At 45.0% G+C, this 16,515-nt stretch overlaps 1 protein-coding gene across 2 annotated transcripts in view; it reads right to left on the reverse strand.

The window, feature by feature from the left end:
• LOC146042250 (Fc receptor-like protein 5) overlaps nucleotides 1-16,515 on the reverse strand; it is a 78,823-nt gene that overhangs the window by 34,055 nt on the left and 28,253 nt on the right. For both annotated transcript variants that reach the window (XR_014463809.1, XM_083162176.1), the window contains exons 3-5: nucleotides 8,544-8,825; nucleotides 6,281-6,565; nucleotides 3,676-3,975 (exon numbers count right to left, since the gene is read on the reverse strand). Coding sequence is in view for 1 of the 2 variants with exons in the window: in XM_083162176.1 (XP_083018302.1) it covers nucleotides 3,676-3,975; nucleotides 6,281-6,565; nucleotides 8,544-8,825 (867 nt within the window). In the remaining variant the exon portion in view is untranslated. The remainder of the gene's footprint in view (nucleotides 1-3,675; nucleotides 3,976-6,280; nucleotides 6,566-8,543; nucleotides 8,826-16,515) is intronic.

Below are 16,515 nucleotides of genomic sequence, written 5' to 3' on the forward strand. Positions count from 1 at the left end.
TGTTCTTTTTTTCGGACCTTATTCTGGTCCGTCCGCAGCGGGCGTTCGTTCACACTGGGCCGATGTTTGGCGTATGTGCATGCGCAGCTGCATTTCTGCGCATGTGCATATGCTGGGTGTGCGTACGACCACGGCAAACAGACTGTTCAACAGGTGCACGCATCCAAGATAGTGGGCGGAGGAGACAGCGGCGGCAGATAGGAGCGCACATGGGAACACCCAGCATTTCATAGGCGTTCCCATGTAAATGCTGGGCGGACCCATGGAAATGCTGGGCTCACCCATGGTAATGCTGGGCGCACCGATGGAAATGCTGGGCACACCCATGGAAATGCTGGGCACACCCATGGAAATGCTGGGCACACCCATGGAAATGCTGGGCGTTCCCATGGAAATCGCCAGGTGGCGTGAATGGGCAGCTGACGTCACCGGATGTCAGCTGTCGGCCCATTTCCTCCAAAATGTACACGCATATATAAGTGACGTGAGAGTCACTTTATATATATGCATGCACGCACCACATCGCGGCCATCTTTAGATGTGGGAGGTTCCCCCCGGCCTGTGAACGGATGTTTATGTAAAACATTCATTTCCATGCCAGGTGAACTAACCCGTTTTGCCAAGGGGGGGCGGGCGTACCACCATTCGCACAGTGGGTTCCGGTTGACTTGCATGGGCGTGAATTCGCATCCGAGTGAGTCAAGCAGAATAACCCCCTATGTAACTCAGGTACTTGCAGTCAGGGGAGGCAGTGCCTCCCATGTCATTAATACAAAGAAAATACTTATGGCACATATTATGGGGGAAATTTACTAAGAATACGAATACGACTGGCAACTTACGTATTTTAGATGAAATATGATCAATAAATAGGGAAGATTTGCTAATCTGTCCTATTTATGAATTCATATTTGGCGAATGGCGTAGCCAATCGTATTCTGTCTGATACAAATTCATATTTAGCGGCCATATATATATATATATATATATATATATATATATATATATACAGTATATACGGTCACTAAATACAAAATATGAGTCGGCAGCATGTACGGAGCAGTCACCAGTCTTTTTATACAAGTCCCCCCGGCCAAAGCATTTACTCCCTGACCAGTCAGTCTGGGCAGGGATCCTGGAGAAGTGGGGTCCCCCCACAATGAAGGGGTCCCCCCTCCAGAATTTACCAGCCCAGACTGAAGCCTGGGGCTGTCCCCGGTGCCTCTGGGCAGTTAGTTCTATTTTTTACTACACAATAAGCCCAGTGCCCAATGTCCGGGGGGGGGGGGGGGGGGACCCAGCACTCCTCGCAGACCCCGTTTGTGCTGGCATTACCAAGCTAGAGCCTCACAACCACTAATGTCACTGCATGCCACTGACATAAGTAAAAATTCTATGGCAGTGAGGCGGAACTCTGGGAGGTAATGGAGTCATCTGCTACCAGGCTCCTGCTCCCAAGGGGGCACCTCTCTTGTGTGTGTGTGGTGGGGGCACCAATATTTATCCTGCTCTTGGGCAACGGTGATGAACTTACGCCACTGATCACATCTACCGCAATAAATAAAACTGGAGGTCTGGAGGTTGCCGTAGAAGCGGCTGTTTCACAGAAATGGGAAGTTGAGATGCTACAATCGGCACGTGGGACTATTGTGTCACAATGACTGTGAATAGTAAATCTGGTGATGTATCATCTATAAATACCATAAAGCTGTGGGAACAATGTGCCCTTTCATCAGGCTCTGTGGTTATGGTGGGACCGTGCAGGTCAGAGTGAAACTAGAATAATTCAATCATTTCACAGGGAACAGTTAAGGAGAAATTTGCCAAATTCCGAGCGCAATGGGAAATAAGGTGAATCTCCTGCCAAATCATTCTGATATTGGACTCATGTCTATATACTGTATAATGAATCACTATTTCGGACCAGGACATATCTATAATTTAGCCTCTTTGTATGTTTTTACCTGTAAATCTAAGTGAACAGACCACAGTTGTCCCACACTGTACTCTATAGCCCTTATTCTGGTTCACTTGCAAAGCAAAAATCCTTCTCAAATGGACAAAATCATGTGCACTGCAGCAGTGGCGTAACTATGAATTGGGCGCCCCCGCCGTTAATTGGGCGCCCCCCCACCCCCCCGCCGCACCCCCCGCCCGCAGCCTTACCTGTCTTGCTGGTCCCGGCTCCCTTGCTGGCTTCATTCTTCTGCTATGGAGACGGACCAACACAAAATGTCCGCCCCCATACAGCAGACAGTTTCAGAGAACAGTTCGCTATATGGGGCGGACATTTTATTGTGGCACTAGCAGAAGAATGACCACCACTGAAGACAGGTAAGGCTGCGGGCGGCGGATTGGTGGGCGATGGGCGGGTGGAGGATGGGCGGACGGGAGGGGGCTAACTATAGCACCACAGCCCCCCGGCGCCCCCACATGCACAGCGCCCCCCCCCCCCGCGACCGCGGGGGCTGCGGTGCTATAGTTACGCCTCTGCACTGCAGGTGGGGCAGATGACATGTGCAGAGAGAATTAGATTTGGGTGGGGTTTTACTTTAAATTGAGATCTACAGTATATTGCAGTGTAAAAATAAAGCAGCACGTATTTACCCTGCACAGAAACAAAATACCTCACCCAAATCGAATTCTCTCTGCACTAGTTACATCTGCCCCACCCGCAGTGCAGGTGCTTTGTCCCATGGTTTTGTCCCTTTGAGAAGGAGTTTGCCTTTGCGAGTGAACCAGAATAAGGGCCTATGCCAACCAAGTAGCTCACTAATACCCCCTTTTAGACAGCACTCTCAACCCAAGTAATTGTTGGGTTGTTGCGTCACCAACCCGGGCCGAGGTGCGGTATGAAAGCGACATCCCGGGTCGAGCAATCCGGGACTTAAACCCTGCCTCACAGCACTGAAGGGAGAGATTAACCCTAATGTGTTAGTGTTTGCCTGTACGTGTATTTAGGGAGGACTAGATAGGCTACGCCGCTACGTGGTTCACATCTGCTGCCATATTTTATATTGCTGCTTTTACTGAACATGGCTAGTAAAAGCATTATTCTTTGATATATTGAGAACTATATTAACACAAACAGATGCTCCTGGTTATACAATACAACGTTTCAGCAAAATAAACCCTCAGCTCCAGGGGAGGAACCAGAGGTGGAGCTGCAGCACAGTTCATAATTAAAATAGGTAAGCCACACCCACTGCCACCAACTGTCATTCCAAACTGACTCACTGCCAGTGGGTGTGGCTCCCTTATTTGAAATTTGAACGGTGTTGCAGCCCCCCTCCCCCTCTGGAACCTCCAATGCCCAAGTCAACAGTTTCTCAATCCTGCATCAAAAGCCCTAAATCCAACTAACCTGGGCCTAAATGTAATAGCCTTTCGGTTCTGAAGGGGCGGGGCTTCTGTGAGAGTCTGCCCATTTTTTTTTTAAAGCAGCAACCATTTAATAGGCAAAACTCACATGATTTTGCCTCGCAAATAATTGCTGGTCAGACTTGCACTCAAGTCCCGCACCTACAGAACGCGGAGACTATTACATTTAATCTCTGAAGTTTTATATTAATTAATACATTTTCAAAACCGTAAACATTTATTCCAAATTGCCACTATGAAACACAACAGCCAATGATAGACTAGAAATGTTTTACATTATACAGCAATACTCACAAGCCAGGTCCAATCTCACTGCAGGACTGGTCACATTGTTTGCCAAGTTAGATCCTGTACAAGTGAATTGTCCACTGTCCTTCCTGGAGACAGGGCTGATGGTGAGATTGGAGTTAGGGGGAGAGACGCTCTTTGTAATGGTATAAGATGGATGCTGGGACCCATCCAATAGTTCTCCATTCAGTCGCCAGGAGAATGTGACGGCTGAGCCTTGGGCGGAACAATGCAGAGACACAGAATCCTCTCCCTCCCAGAGCAGGTCTGATGTGTTACTGCGCAGCGTCACCGCGGAGACCGCAGCTGCAATCCAGAGACAGAATAAGGCGTTACAGTACAAAAGTTATGAGGCAAACAGTATAAAAACAGTATTAACGGGTTATTCTCTACAAGAAAAAATAGCTGACCCCTAGATTAATAACAATACAAAATACACAAGTTGGTGGGCCAGGTGCACTAAGCTTCAAACATGATCAAATGGAGAGTGATAAACAACCAACCAATCATCTCCTGTCTGACATTTTTCAAACACAGTCTGTGACATGGCAGGTAGGAGCTGATTGGCTGGCTGTTCAACACTCTCCATTTTATCACTTTTGAAGCTTAGTGCATCTGTCCCGCAGTCATTAGCGTGCTTGTACAGCAAGCTTTATCAAACAAGGAAGTGTGGCGCTGATAACATTTATGCAACGGTCTTTCCACAGTCCACAATATGGTATGGCCTTCTCGTACAGCCAGGGTGGGTTAATAGAGTTGCACACACTGGATGATTACTCCTGGTCTGCATGCTGAGCGATATAGGCTACGGAAATCACCCTTGAGCTTCCCGGTGGCTAGATCGCCCATACACACGTAGGGATCTGTGTATGGGCGATCTGTGCTAACCTGTATTCTGGTTAGCACAGGCTGGTAATTTGACTAGATTTTGACTACATGTAGTCAGGCGATGGCAACGCGCAGGACCGCACATCACCAATCGCTCGGCCATGCAAAACACCAAGATCTGTTTTTGACATCTAAGATCCAAACTTGTGGGGAACCCCAAAAAGTGATCAAAGCCAGGACTTGTCTTGGTCTGAAACCCCAAAATTAGAGTGTGTGTTTTTAACAAAATCGGACTAGTTCTAATGCGGGGTACATGAGGCATTAAGCTTCCATTTTTTGGGAAATACAGTAATGTGCTTTATTTTATTACCTGAATATTTCTGTATCACTGTATTGTCCCCCAGCACCGGCACTATGCTGTCTCTATGTCTAGGGGCCCCATACACTACTCAGACTTCTCTGAGGCACAAGTCGGACCCGATCTCCCTTGAACTTCACCGGTAGCTCCCTGGGAGCGATTCCTTCTGATATGGCCCTGGGGAGCTACCGGGGAGTTCAAGGGAAATCAGGTCCGACTTGTGCCTCAGAAAAAGGAATTCGGATGCCAAACATCCATGAAAACTCTAGGGGTGCCCACAGAAACGCGTTCCCCTGCCTGTTCATATGACATCAGCCCCCATGCCGATTGCATTGGCCTACAGACGAAGTAACCATCGAATGACTCCTCTGTGGGGCCGCATCCCTGCTCAGGGATTAATGCGGCAGGGGGAGTGTGCGTTTGTCAGGGCGTCGTTAACCTGCTCACTAGGCTGCAAAAACCATCAAGGGTTCTTGTGTAGTTTCACGGCGCCAGTATGGCGCCGTGCGTCTGAGTCCCCTTGCGGGGCTTGCTTCGCTCGCCCACGCTGCGGGCTCGGTGGCTCGCTATGCTCGCCACGCTATTTAAAATCAACTCCATACCAACATGGATAGTGGAGGTATGAACTATCCATGTTGGCATGGAGTTAAGTTACTTTTTTTAACATAGTTTGTGGCGAGCGTAGAACCTGGAAGTAGCACGGCGCCGTGAATCTACACAAGTACCCTATCAAGCTAGCGAGCAGGTCTGAATCGGGCAATCTGTGTGGAAGGAAGGGATGCATGGTATATAATTGCAGAGGCTATTACGTATAATGATGCACTTGGAAAACTGCAAACATTGGGCCTAATTCAGTTTGGATCACTAATCCACAAAGGTGCAGGGGACAGTGAGTAGAGAGCCGCTGCCCAGACAGAAATAAATCTCGCCCCATGGAAATTTGCGAGTAAATTGCAAAACAATGGCTAGCTGGCATCGACTCACAAATCCATGCGCAATTCAGAACCATCGAAAGGTTTTCGCAGTCTGTGCAAATGTGAGTAGCGCTGACCCTTCTACTAATCTGCGACTGAGACAGGAAGATCAAGGCCGGTGCTGACATCCCAGACCCTCCCATAAAACGCTTGGGCGCGCCTGTGATTTTTCGGACACTCCCACAAAATGGCCGGTTACCACCCCCAAAACGAAAGCTTTCTGTCAGTCATTTGTGAGGGAATTGCGTTTGCTACCCATATACATTTTGTTTCGCTAATCAGGCTCGCACATGCGCGATACGTATATGCGAATTCAGTTGAAAATTGCTCGATGTGCTAATTCGCTGATTAGCGATACAAGCTGAATTAGGACCAATAAACATTTTAGAAACAAAAAACAAAAACACAATTATCTTAGTGACTGCATAGAAATCCTCCATGTATTACTCACCGGCCAGGCTGAGCTGCACGCCATTGCTGGTCATGTTGTTTGCAGGGTTTGAAGCTGTGCAGGTAAAGTTTCCGTTATCATTGGCTGAGACAGGGCTGATAATCAGGGTGGAGTTACCCTCGGTGAGACGGTATCGGGGGTCCTGAGGCAGTGCTGCCCCCTTGAGGCTCCACGAGAAGCTGACATTTGTACCGGCACTAGAACAGTGCAGCAACGCTGAATTAATTCCTGGCCAGACCAGCGAGTCTGATGTGTTACTGGTCAGATTCACCCCGGAGATTGGCTCTGGTGATGACATCACAAAGGTCACATTGCACAAAGAGTAATATACAGGGAATATTTACATGAAACCATCACAAAAGGAGCTGAGGTTTACAACAGGTATAAAACACTCGTGCTTATATATATATAGTCATTGGTCACGTATGTCTGTTATGTACAGTATACCAAATACAGTATGTACTGAAAGAAGTGTGTGTAACATACAGTATTATATACTTGCTACGCTTCCACAAAGGCCAGGCCCCATTTTCGCTGCTGTGGGAAGACTCCCAACTGCCCCCCCCCCCCCCCCCCCCCCCACCACCACCACCACACGACACCACCAGCCCAGGGCAGGACATGAGACCCTCCCAAAACAAGGTCCAGTCCTGCAAAATGGCAGATGGGAGGTATGTGCTTATTCCACCACTAATACCCCTTTCACACCAGAAAATGCAGGGACCCACCCGGGAATACAGCCCAGGGATCATGCCGGGGCATTTCCGTGTTGACCCCTTTCACACAAGAAAAGTCCCTGCATTTCCTGGTGTGGGAAGAAGGCGGGCAGGAGGTGGGCAGTACACAGGAGGCGATCAGGAGTTGGGATGGCGGTGGACAGTACTTACCCCGGGTTGCCGGATCTCGGTGCAGGTCGGGGATCCACACAGGCGGCTGGCATGGATGACAGGTCAGACGGCGGGCAAAGATGACGCAGCTCTCCGGCTGCAGTGAGGGCGCCGGAGAGCTGCGTCACTTTCATCCGCCGCCTGTCCTGTCATCTGCGCCCCTGCCTGTGTGGAACTGTGGATCCCCGGCCTGACCTCACACCCTGAGAACCGGCAACCCGTGTGAGTACCTCCTACCCCTTTCACACCAGCCAGGTCCACGGGTTGAACCCGGGAACAACCCTGCTCCATAGCAGGGTTGAAATCCTAGCAAATTTTGCCGGGATTTTGGCCCGGGAACCTTACACACCAGAGCTAGTCGCGGGCCCAACCCAGAAATGTAAGCTGGTGTGAAAGGTGTACTGTATAACACTTAGAAGTGAATTTACTCAAGCTTCTAAAAATAATAAGGGGGACGTTGCCCATATAGCAACCAATCAGATTCTGTCTATCATTTCTTTGTTGCAACCTATAAAATGATAGATAGAATCTGATTGGTTGTTATGGGCAACATCACTTTTTTCTTTTTTTAGCAGCTGTAGTGAATTTACCTCTAAATATATTCTGTGAATCCCAGGGGTGTGGATCATCTCGAACAATGTCAAGGTTGACGGTAGGTCAACACCAAAGATCGACTCTGACAAAAAAAGATCGACGTGCAATAGGTTGACATTGACAAAAGGTTGACACATCCAAAAGGTATACATGGAAAAGGCTGACACATGAAAAGGTGGACATGAGGTTTTCATGTTTTTTGGGTGTCAATGTTGACACCTGAGCGGTGGCCCCCCAATTATTGTAGTGCGTACCCTCGCTTGCATCGCTTCAGGTGCCGAGCACCATAATAGCGGCACTCAGCACACTTTAACGCTCCCAATCTGAGTCCACATGGATGGAAAAGCAACAAGAAATAAAAAAACTCATGTCGACCCTTTTTTATGTGTCAACTATTGCCATGTTGACATTTTGTATGTGTCGACCTTTTGACAGTGTCCACCTAGTACATGTCCATCCTTTGGTGTAAACATAGACATTGTCAGTGAACCATCCGGATCCGAATTCCAGTATACAGTGGCAAAGCGCTTTACTCCAGCTGCAGTGAGTAAAATACAATCATTTCATTGGATGTCTTCCAATATATCGATGGTTCTTCCATGAATGATAAATAGGTACGCTTTAGTCATCCCAAGTCATACAAAACTGAAGCATCTATAGTAAATATGTAAGAAGCTCACTCAGTCCATGTCCATCCTCAGGCATTAGAACTTCTATGAACTCACTCACTGTCTGCCAGAACAGTCTTGTTAATTACACAATTTTTAGTATTCAACTCTTACCTGTTACATACATATACACAGAGTTACTGCTCCTGGTGCTGACCGGGTTCTGGATGGTGCAGGTGTAGGTGCCAGTGTCACTCCCTGTGATTGGCTGGAAGTACAGGAATGCCCCCCTGCAGGTCACATGGGGCTTAGAGCAGACGTCCTCCTTGTCCCTATGGAAAGTGTAGCTGGTTACATTCTGACTGCCAGCATCACAGTGGAGGGTCACGTTCCTGCCGGCAACAATAAGACCATCTGATGCATTGACCACGAGAACTGGTGGATCGGTGAGGGCAGCTGGAACACAAAAGAGCAGATAGATAAATAGATAGATAGCAGTGGCGTAGCTATATATGTGGCAGACGCTGCGGTGGAGCAAAAGAGCAGATAGATAAATAGATAGATAGCAGTGGCGTAGCTATATATGTGGCAGACGCTGCGGTGGCTTGGGGAAGTGGCGTTAGCAGGGTCCATGGTGGGCGCAGCTGGCTGAATTGATAGACAACCGAGGCAGCAGTAAGCACTGAGCTGCTCCCGCTCCATGCATATCTATTGAGCGGGGACCAAGCACAGTGTATATTTAATTAGTGGGTCCCCGCCCCGTGCATATGCTCAGCACTCACTGCTGCCTGGGTCGCCTGTCAGCTCAGCCAGCAGCACCCATAGTCAATCGACTCACCCCTTTTTTTTGGGGGGGGGAGCGCTGGAATTTTTTTGGCAGGGGGGGAGAAAAATGTCTAGCTACGCCACTGATAGATAGATTATATATATATATATATATATATATATATATATATATATATATATATATATATATACTTCACGGGGGTGAGAGCGGCACTCGCAGCATAAGAATAACACTTGTACACCAGGGTTCAAAGCGACGTTTCAACGTCTTTTATTAGACGTTTTCTTCAGGCTAATGCAAATACAAAATATTTTGTATTTGCATTAGCCTGAAGAAAACGTCTAATAAAAGACGTTGAAACGTCGCTTTGAACCCTGGTGTACAAGTGTTATTCTTATGCTGCGAGTGCCGCTCTCACCCCCGTGAAGTATCTACAATTTGTGCAGGCACCTGGCGATTTCGTGACTTATGGCCGTGGATTGTGCCGGTCTTTTGGACTCTATATATATATATATATATATATATATGAAACAGAGAAAAGAGGCGCTCCATGGTGCAGGTAAACGAGTTTAATGAGGAGACACAAAGACACATACTCCCAGGAAAAAGTAATAGCAAATGCTTGTACCAAATAAAAATACACTGTGGGCTTGCTACCACAACGTTTTATTATAAATACCCGGGCACACTGCTCCACTGTAACCTCCTAGTTCTACGTAACCAAAGGGACTGTCAACGCTGGATTGCGCCGCAGGATCTCAAGTGCCGTGGGCCGTTGAAACACAAGCCGAGAGAGAAGCCAGAATACACAAAGTACGGCTGTCACGAGCCACGCCCTAACACGTTTTGTCAGAGACTTCGTCAGAGGGCGTGGCTTCGTGACTACCTGATAATGTTATAAAGAAAGTCCCACCATTGAGAAACTTTGTTGGGCAGATTACATCACCGATACTTCGCAATGAATTAATAGGACCTAATTCTAATGTGGCCTACAGTTACTTATAATTTATAGTTTTAACCGCAGACAATTATTCTGCTTCGGTGCCATCTATAATTATTTATATCCTAATATAGGAAAAAACTTTTATAAATTAATAGGAAGTTGTATAATGTCCAAAGCAGAAATTCCTCTATCGGGGACTACAATATATAACATACTGTATATATATATATATATATTACATTATTCATCCATCATACATGATTTAAAATATTTGTAAAATCATGTACAACAATCAATTCATCAATAATAACTAACTCATAAAATAACATCACAGTACAATAAAGCATAATGAGCAGCCTAAAATATAGGACATATAGCCAACTCAACATAAAATTTGAATAGTGAAAAAGGTAAAACAAAGTCCCGGGTGCTTCTTTCTCGTGTTATGCTGCCTTCCCCTACCTGAGAAGGGCTCATCCTTTGAGCCCTGGTTGGATAATGTATGGAGAGGTTTTTGGGTAGGGGATATGGCGCTACATAAAATCAAACATAGATTTTGATGGTATGAATACTTAACTTCTTATGTTGACAATGGTTCATTTCTTCTTGTTTTTCTCTCTATATTGATGTTTTCTCGCAGATTTTATGTGGCAAAAAAACAAGGAGAGATGGAGGGGTACTTATTAGAGGCAATTTCCACAGATGCACATCTTGAAACGCGTCGGCAGGAGGACTTGCTATTCATTGGATGACACTCTCTGCTGAAGGCTTTTGGTAGTATACCGCCCTCCAAGGAGTAAGGTAGGACAGGAGTGTTTTACTCACCATACGGAGTCTACAATACTGGTCAGCAGCTCTGTATGTGTACCCTGCCTTATCCAAAGAGGACAGGGCTGCCTCTCTTTTATATTGTTTTGAAAATGTTAAAATAAACTTCATATATTCTTTGAAAAACACCATTGAGTGAGAAAGAAACCTTTATGATCATGACCCTGCATATATAACCGTGAATACCGGTACGCATTATGAAAAAGATACCTTGATGAGGGAGAACTAGAACTCTCACGTATAAGTGAGGTACGCCTCCACGAAAAACTAAATATCAATTAAAGAAACCCAGATATGCTTACCCTCACTACGTGTCTATGTAAGTGAGGTAGGAATATTGAAATACTGGGACACATCTTCCTTTACAGGGACTTTCTGTGGAAATTGCCTCTACTAAGTACCCTTCCATCTCTCCTTGTTTTTTTCTCCACATAAAATCTGCGAGAATATCATCAATATAGAGAGAAAAACAAGAAGAAATGGAATATTGTCAACATAAGAAGTTAAGTATTCATACCGTCAAAATCTATGTTTGATCTTATGTAGCGCCATATTCCCTACCCAAAAACCTCTCTATACAACTCTACATAAAAGCCTATAACCAGAGTAAAATATGAAAATGATTATTGAACCATTGTTACTTAGAACAAAACATGGTATATAGCCAATACTTTATAAGTTCCGCTCTCACGTACCCAAAAAATTAGCATGTTTTACTGATTAATAAATGGGGTTATTTCGTACCCCTCATTAAGGCCATATGGGGCTATAGTATTTAATTTTAATATCCAATATGTTTCACGACGGAGCAACAATTTATCTCTATCTCCGTTTGGCTGGGAGCATCTCTTCTATCGCTCTTATAACCATACCACTGGGATCATTGTTGTGGCAATTCTTAAATTGATGGGGGACACTATGATTAGTAAGGCCATGTTTTAAGTTACGAAGGTGTTCTAACACTCTGATTTTAAGTGCTCTCTTTGTCTTACCTACATAATGTAGGTTACATTTTCAAGACAACAAGTACACCACATAGGTTGAATTGCAGTTTGTAAATTGGTGCAAGTTCAACCTCTTTCCTATATGTTTACACACCTTACAGCTATTGCACAGAAAACAACCTTTCAGATCTAAAAAAAAGTAGTAGTAGAGGGACTAGAATAATCTGTTCTAATTGACTCTTTGCAATCATGTTTTTTAATGTTCTAGCCTTCTTATAAACTATACTCGGTTTCTTAGATATCCATTCACTGAGAATGGGATCCAATTTCAGTTTTTCAAAGATTTGTTTAATCTCCTTTTCTTTGTCATTATATTGTGTAATAAATAGACACTCATCTTTTTTTCTGAGCTGTTTTGAATGGAGACGGCTGTTTATATTCCAATAAATTTCCACGTTCCAGAACCCTAGCTCTTTCCCGTGCGTGAGTGATGGATAACCTCTCTCATTAAATCTATTGGTATATATATCAGCTTGAAAATCAAACATGGAAATACTAGAACAATTCCTTCTCAGACGAATGAACTGAGAGAAAGGAATATTCTCTTTCCATAAGCTCAAGTGACAACTTTAATGTTGCAAATAACTGTTGCAATCCACAAGTTTAAAAAAGTTAGATGTTTCTATTTCTCTTACCGCAGGAAAATTCTCTAAATTCAGAAATAAGTCTGAAAATTCAATATATTTCTTAGTATAATTAGACGTGAATGTCAAATCGTAAGAGTTTTGGTTCAAAGAGGCAACAAAAAGTTTAAAAGACAATTCATCCCTTCACACAATCATAATATTGTCTATATATCTTTTAAACAATACTAAATTTTTCATCAAATCGGGACTCAATGTGTTTTTCTCCCAATCCCCCATATAGAGGTTTGCGAGACTTGGGGCACAGATGGTCCCCATCGCTGTGCCCGAAGTCTGGAGGTACCAGCACCCCAAAAATTCAATGTAGTTGTGCTCTAGCACAAACTTCAAACAGTCACAGATAAAAATAATTTTTCCATCAGAAAACCCACTGTTTTGTCTCAGCACTTTTTCAATGGTCTCAATACCTTTTTTGTGTGGGATCTTAGTGTATAATGAAGAAACATCGATGGTACCAAAACTAAAACCTTCATTCCATTTGATATTTTCCAATATCTGTAGCATATAAGACATATGGGGGACATTCACGATTTTTATGCAATTTGGGCAAGTGATAAAACGTGGCTAAATTAGGTGTCACATTATAAATATATTTAAATTCATCCAATGTTATACATTTTTCTAATAAGCCTCATTATGACAATAGTTCTAATTTCCCAATATATATTTGTGTTGGATCTTTAACTAGTTTTTTGTATGATATATCATCAAGTAGCAGAATGTTTGCTTCTTTAATATAATAATCACGATCCATAATTGCTATTCCTCCCCCCTTGTCCGCATTTTTTATAACAATCGATGTATCACTCATCAAATCTTCAATGCATTTCTTTCTTTAAAAGTTAAGTTGGAGGGTTTTTTTTAGGCGATCTTTAAATTATCAAAGTATCTTTTGACAAGTTCAGAGAACATATCTAATTAAGGTCCTCTTGACTCAACAGGGTAGAAAGTTGACTTTAATTTCAAACCCGAAGTTGTGTCATTTTCTACCGGTGTTACTAAAGAGGCATTGTCTCCATCTTTTTGAGAAAGTGACATTTTAATGTTATCTTTCTGATAAACAAATTAAGGTCTATCTGCAAATCAACCTTATTGGGTAATGTGGACGGCGCAAAGGATAACCCCTTCATCTATAACAGTGGTTCCCAACCTTTTTTCTATCCTGTACCCCTTGATTAGGCTTTTAATTTTTGAGTACCCCCTCCTTTCAATTTGAAATATCTACAGTACTTACAAGTGAAGTGGAAGTGAGCATTATGCGTGTCCTTATATTAAGGAGTAGTGAAATAGTATGCAGTCAGGAATTGTGTCCCTCTGTGTATGGCCGCAGGCTGTGAACTGTCTCTGAAGGTACCGCTAACATCTGTAGGATTGATGCTGCTGCTTCCTCCACCCATGTCAGCGTGGAGCAGAAGATCGCTGATGTCTGAGTTCACTGTTACTAGTACCCCTGGGGGTACTTTGGAGACCAGTTGGGGGTACTTGTAAATAATATTGGTAATGGTGGAAGAAGAAGTCTCCTGATGGCATAAGAAGTCTCCCATTGCCATGGAGATAAACCATGTTGGGTCACTTCTGGTTCCATCTGCAGCATCATGCTGCAGATGGAACCAGAAGTGACCCAACATGGTTTATCTCCATGGCAATGGGAGACTTCTTATGCCATCAGGAGACTTCTTCTTCCACCATTACCAATATTATTTACAAGTACCCCCAACTGGTCTCCAAAGTACCCCCAGGGGTACTAGTACCCCAGGTTGGGAACCACTGATCTATAATGATTTTTTCACAAGGGGTGAGCACCTTCTTTGACAGATTATAAATCCCATTAGTTTCTAGGTCAGTTTCGACCAAAGGTGAAGGTTTATTTAGAGAACCCTGATTTTCGTTTCTCTTCTTGGTTATACCTGATCCCCTCCCTCTCTAGTTTTTTTTTGAGACTTACTGGTGTTCTGGGTGGGATTTTGGTACTTGTGTATTATCTGGGCGCCCGATTTTTTCATCGGGTCGGAAAAATCGGGTCGATCGCATCGCATGCAACCAAATCGCATGCGATGCGATCGACCCGATTTTTACATTGGATCCAATGTTAAATGGTCCCTGAGACCTGATTTTACATTGGGCCTAGACCCCATTTTTAATTGTATACCCACCCTGATGGGTAATTACTATGTTAAATGCCCCCCATTGTTAACGCCACTCCACGATCAACACCAACCCGAAGCGTGGCTAGCGCAGCTTTACGCGTCCTCCGACCTTTTCATACCCCCACTATCCACGTCGGCATGGAGTTGATTTCATATAGTGTGGTGAGCGCAGCGAGCCACCGAGCCTGAAGCGTGGTGAGCGCAGCGAGCCCCGCGAGGGGCTGCGGAATACGAGCCCAAAGTGTGGCGAGCACAGCGAGCCCCACGAGGGGACACGGAATACATGTTAAGTTATCTGCGTCCGCTCGCCACGCTTCAGGCTCGTATGTCGCGTCCCCTCGCGGGGCTCGCCACGCTTTGGGCACGGTGGCTCGCTGCTCTCGCCACACTATATAAGATCGACTCCACGCCGACGTGGATAGTGGGGGTATGAAAAGGTCGGAGGACGCATACCGCCGCCCCTCGCGGGCTCACTGCGCTCGCCACGCTTCGGGTTGGCGTTGATCGTAGCTTGGCATTAACAATGGGGGGGCATTTCACATAATTACCCATCACGGTGGTTATACAATTAAAAATGGGGTCTGGGGGGCATTTAACATTGGACCCAATGTAAAATCGAGTCTCAGGGACCATTTAACATTGGATCCAATGTAAAAATCGGGTCCATCGCATGCGATTTGGTTGCATGCGATGCGATCGACCCGATTTTTCCGAAAAAATCGGGTCCATCGCATCTGATTGTATGCCTTAAGTTAAGGCATACAATGAAATAATCGGGCGCCCAAATAATACACATGTACCGGGGTTTTTTGTAAATTATGTTTTTGGGTGGGGGGCCTGATCAAAAAAAATGATCACCATATTCATCTTTTGATCGTAGGCGCTCAAATTGATTATTATGAACAAATCCTCTAGGTTCATAGAACACAGGCCTATTCCAGTAATTTTTGGGGTCTTTTGCTTGGGAGTTCTTTCTATATTTCGGAAGGACTACTGGCACCTGGATTGTCAAAATAGTCATTATGATCATAATGGTTCCTCTGACCATAACGATTGTTAGTCCTGTAATTATTTCTAGTTTGACCCAGTGTTCGTACTGGTCTTTCAGGACGAGATTTAATTAGGTTTTTCATTTTTTTCTTTACTTTGAGACCAAGATCGAACTACATATTGTTCATAATCTTATCTTTATCACGCAGAATTTTTTTCTGCTTAGTTTTAATAATTTTAGTTTCAACTATTGATACTTTTTTCGGTACTTGTGTATTATAACGGCGCCCAATTTCATCTAAATCGCATACGATGTCGCATAAGATTTAGCGGCCGATTCGATCCGCGATGCGATTTACTGGCCGATTTTCAGCCGATTTTCTGCGATTTCCTGCTGATTTGCATGCTATTCCATCCTTGCACACCCCCACTATCCAAGTCAGCCCGAAGCGTGGCGAGCGGACGCGGTACGCGTCCTCCTGACCTGTTCATACCCCCACTATCCACATCGGTGTGGAGTTGATTTTATAAAGCGTGGCGAGCGCAGTGAGCGTAGCGAGCCCCTCAAGGGGACGCGGAAAATGATCCCGAAGCGTGGCGAGCGCAGCGATCCCTGCGAGGGGACGCGGAATACACGTCAAGTAATCAGTGTCCCATCGCGGGGCTCGCTGTGCTCGCCACGCTTCGGGATCATTTTCCGCATCCACTCGCGGGGCTTGCTGCGATCGCCACGCTTCGGGCTCGCCACGCTTTATAAAATCAACTCCACGCCAACGTGGATAGTGGGAGTATGAAAACGTCGG

Source organism: Crinia signifera, chromosome 19 (genome assembly GCF_055691185.1).
Source record: "Crinia signifera chromosome 19, ASM5569118v1, whole genome shotgun sequence".
Lineage (NCBI taxonomy): Eukaryota > Metazoa > Chordata > Amphibia > Anura > Myobatrachidae > Crinia > Crinia signifera.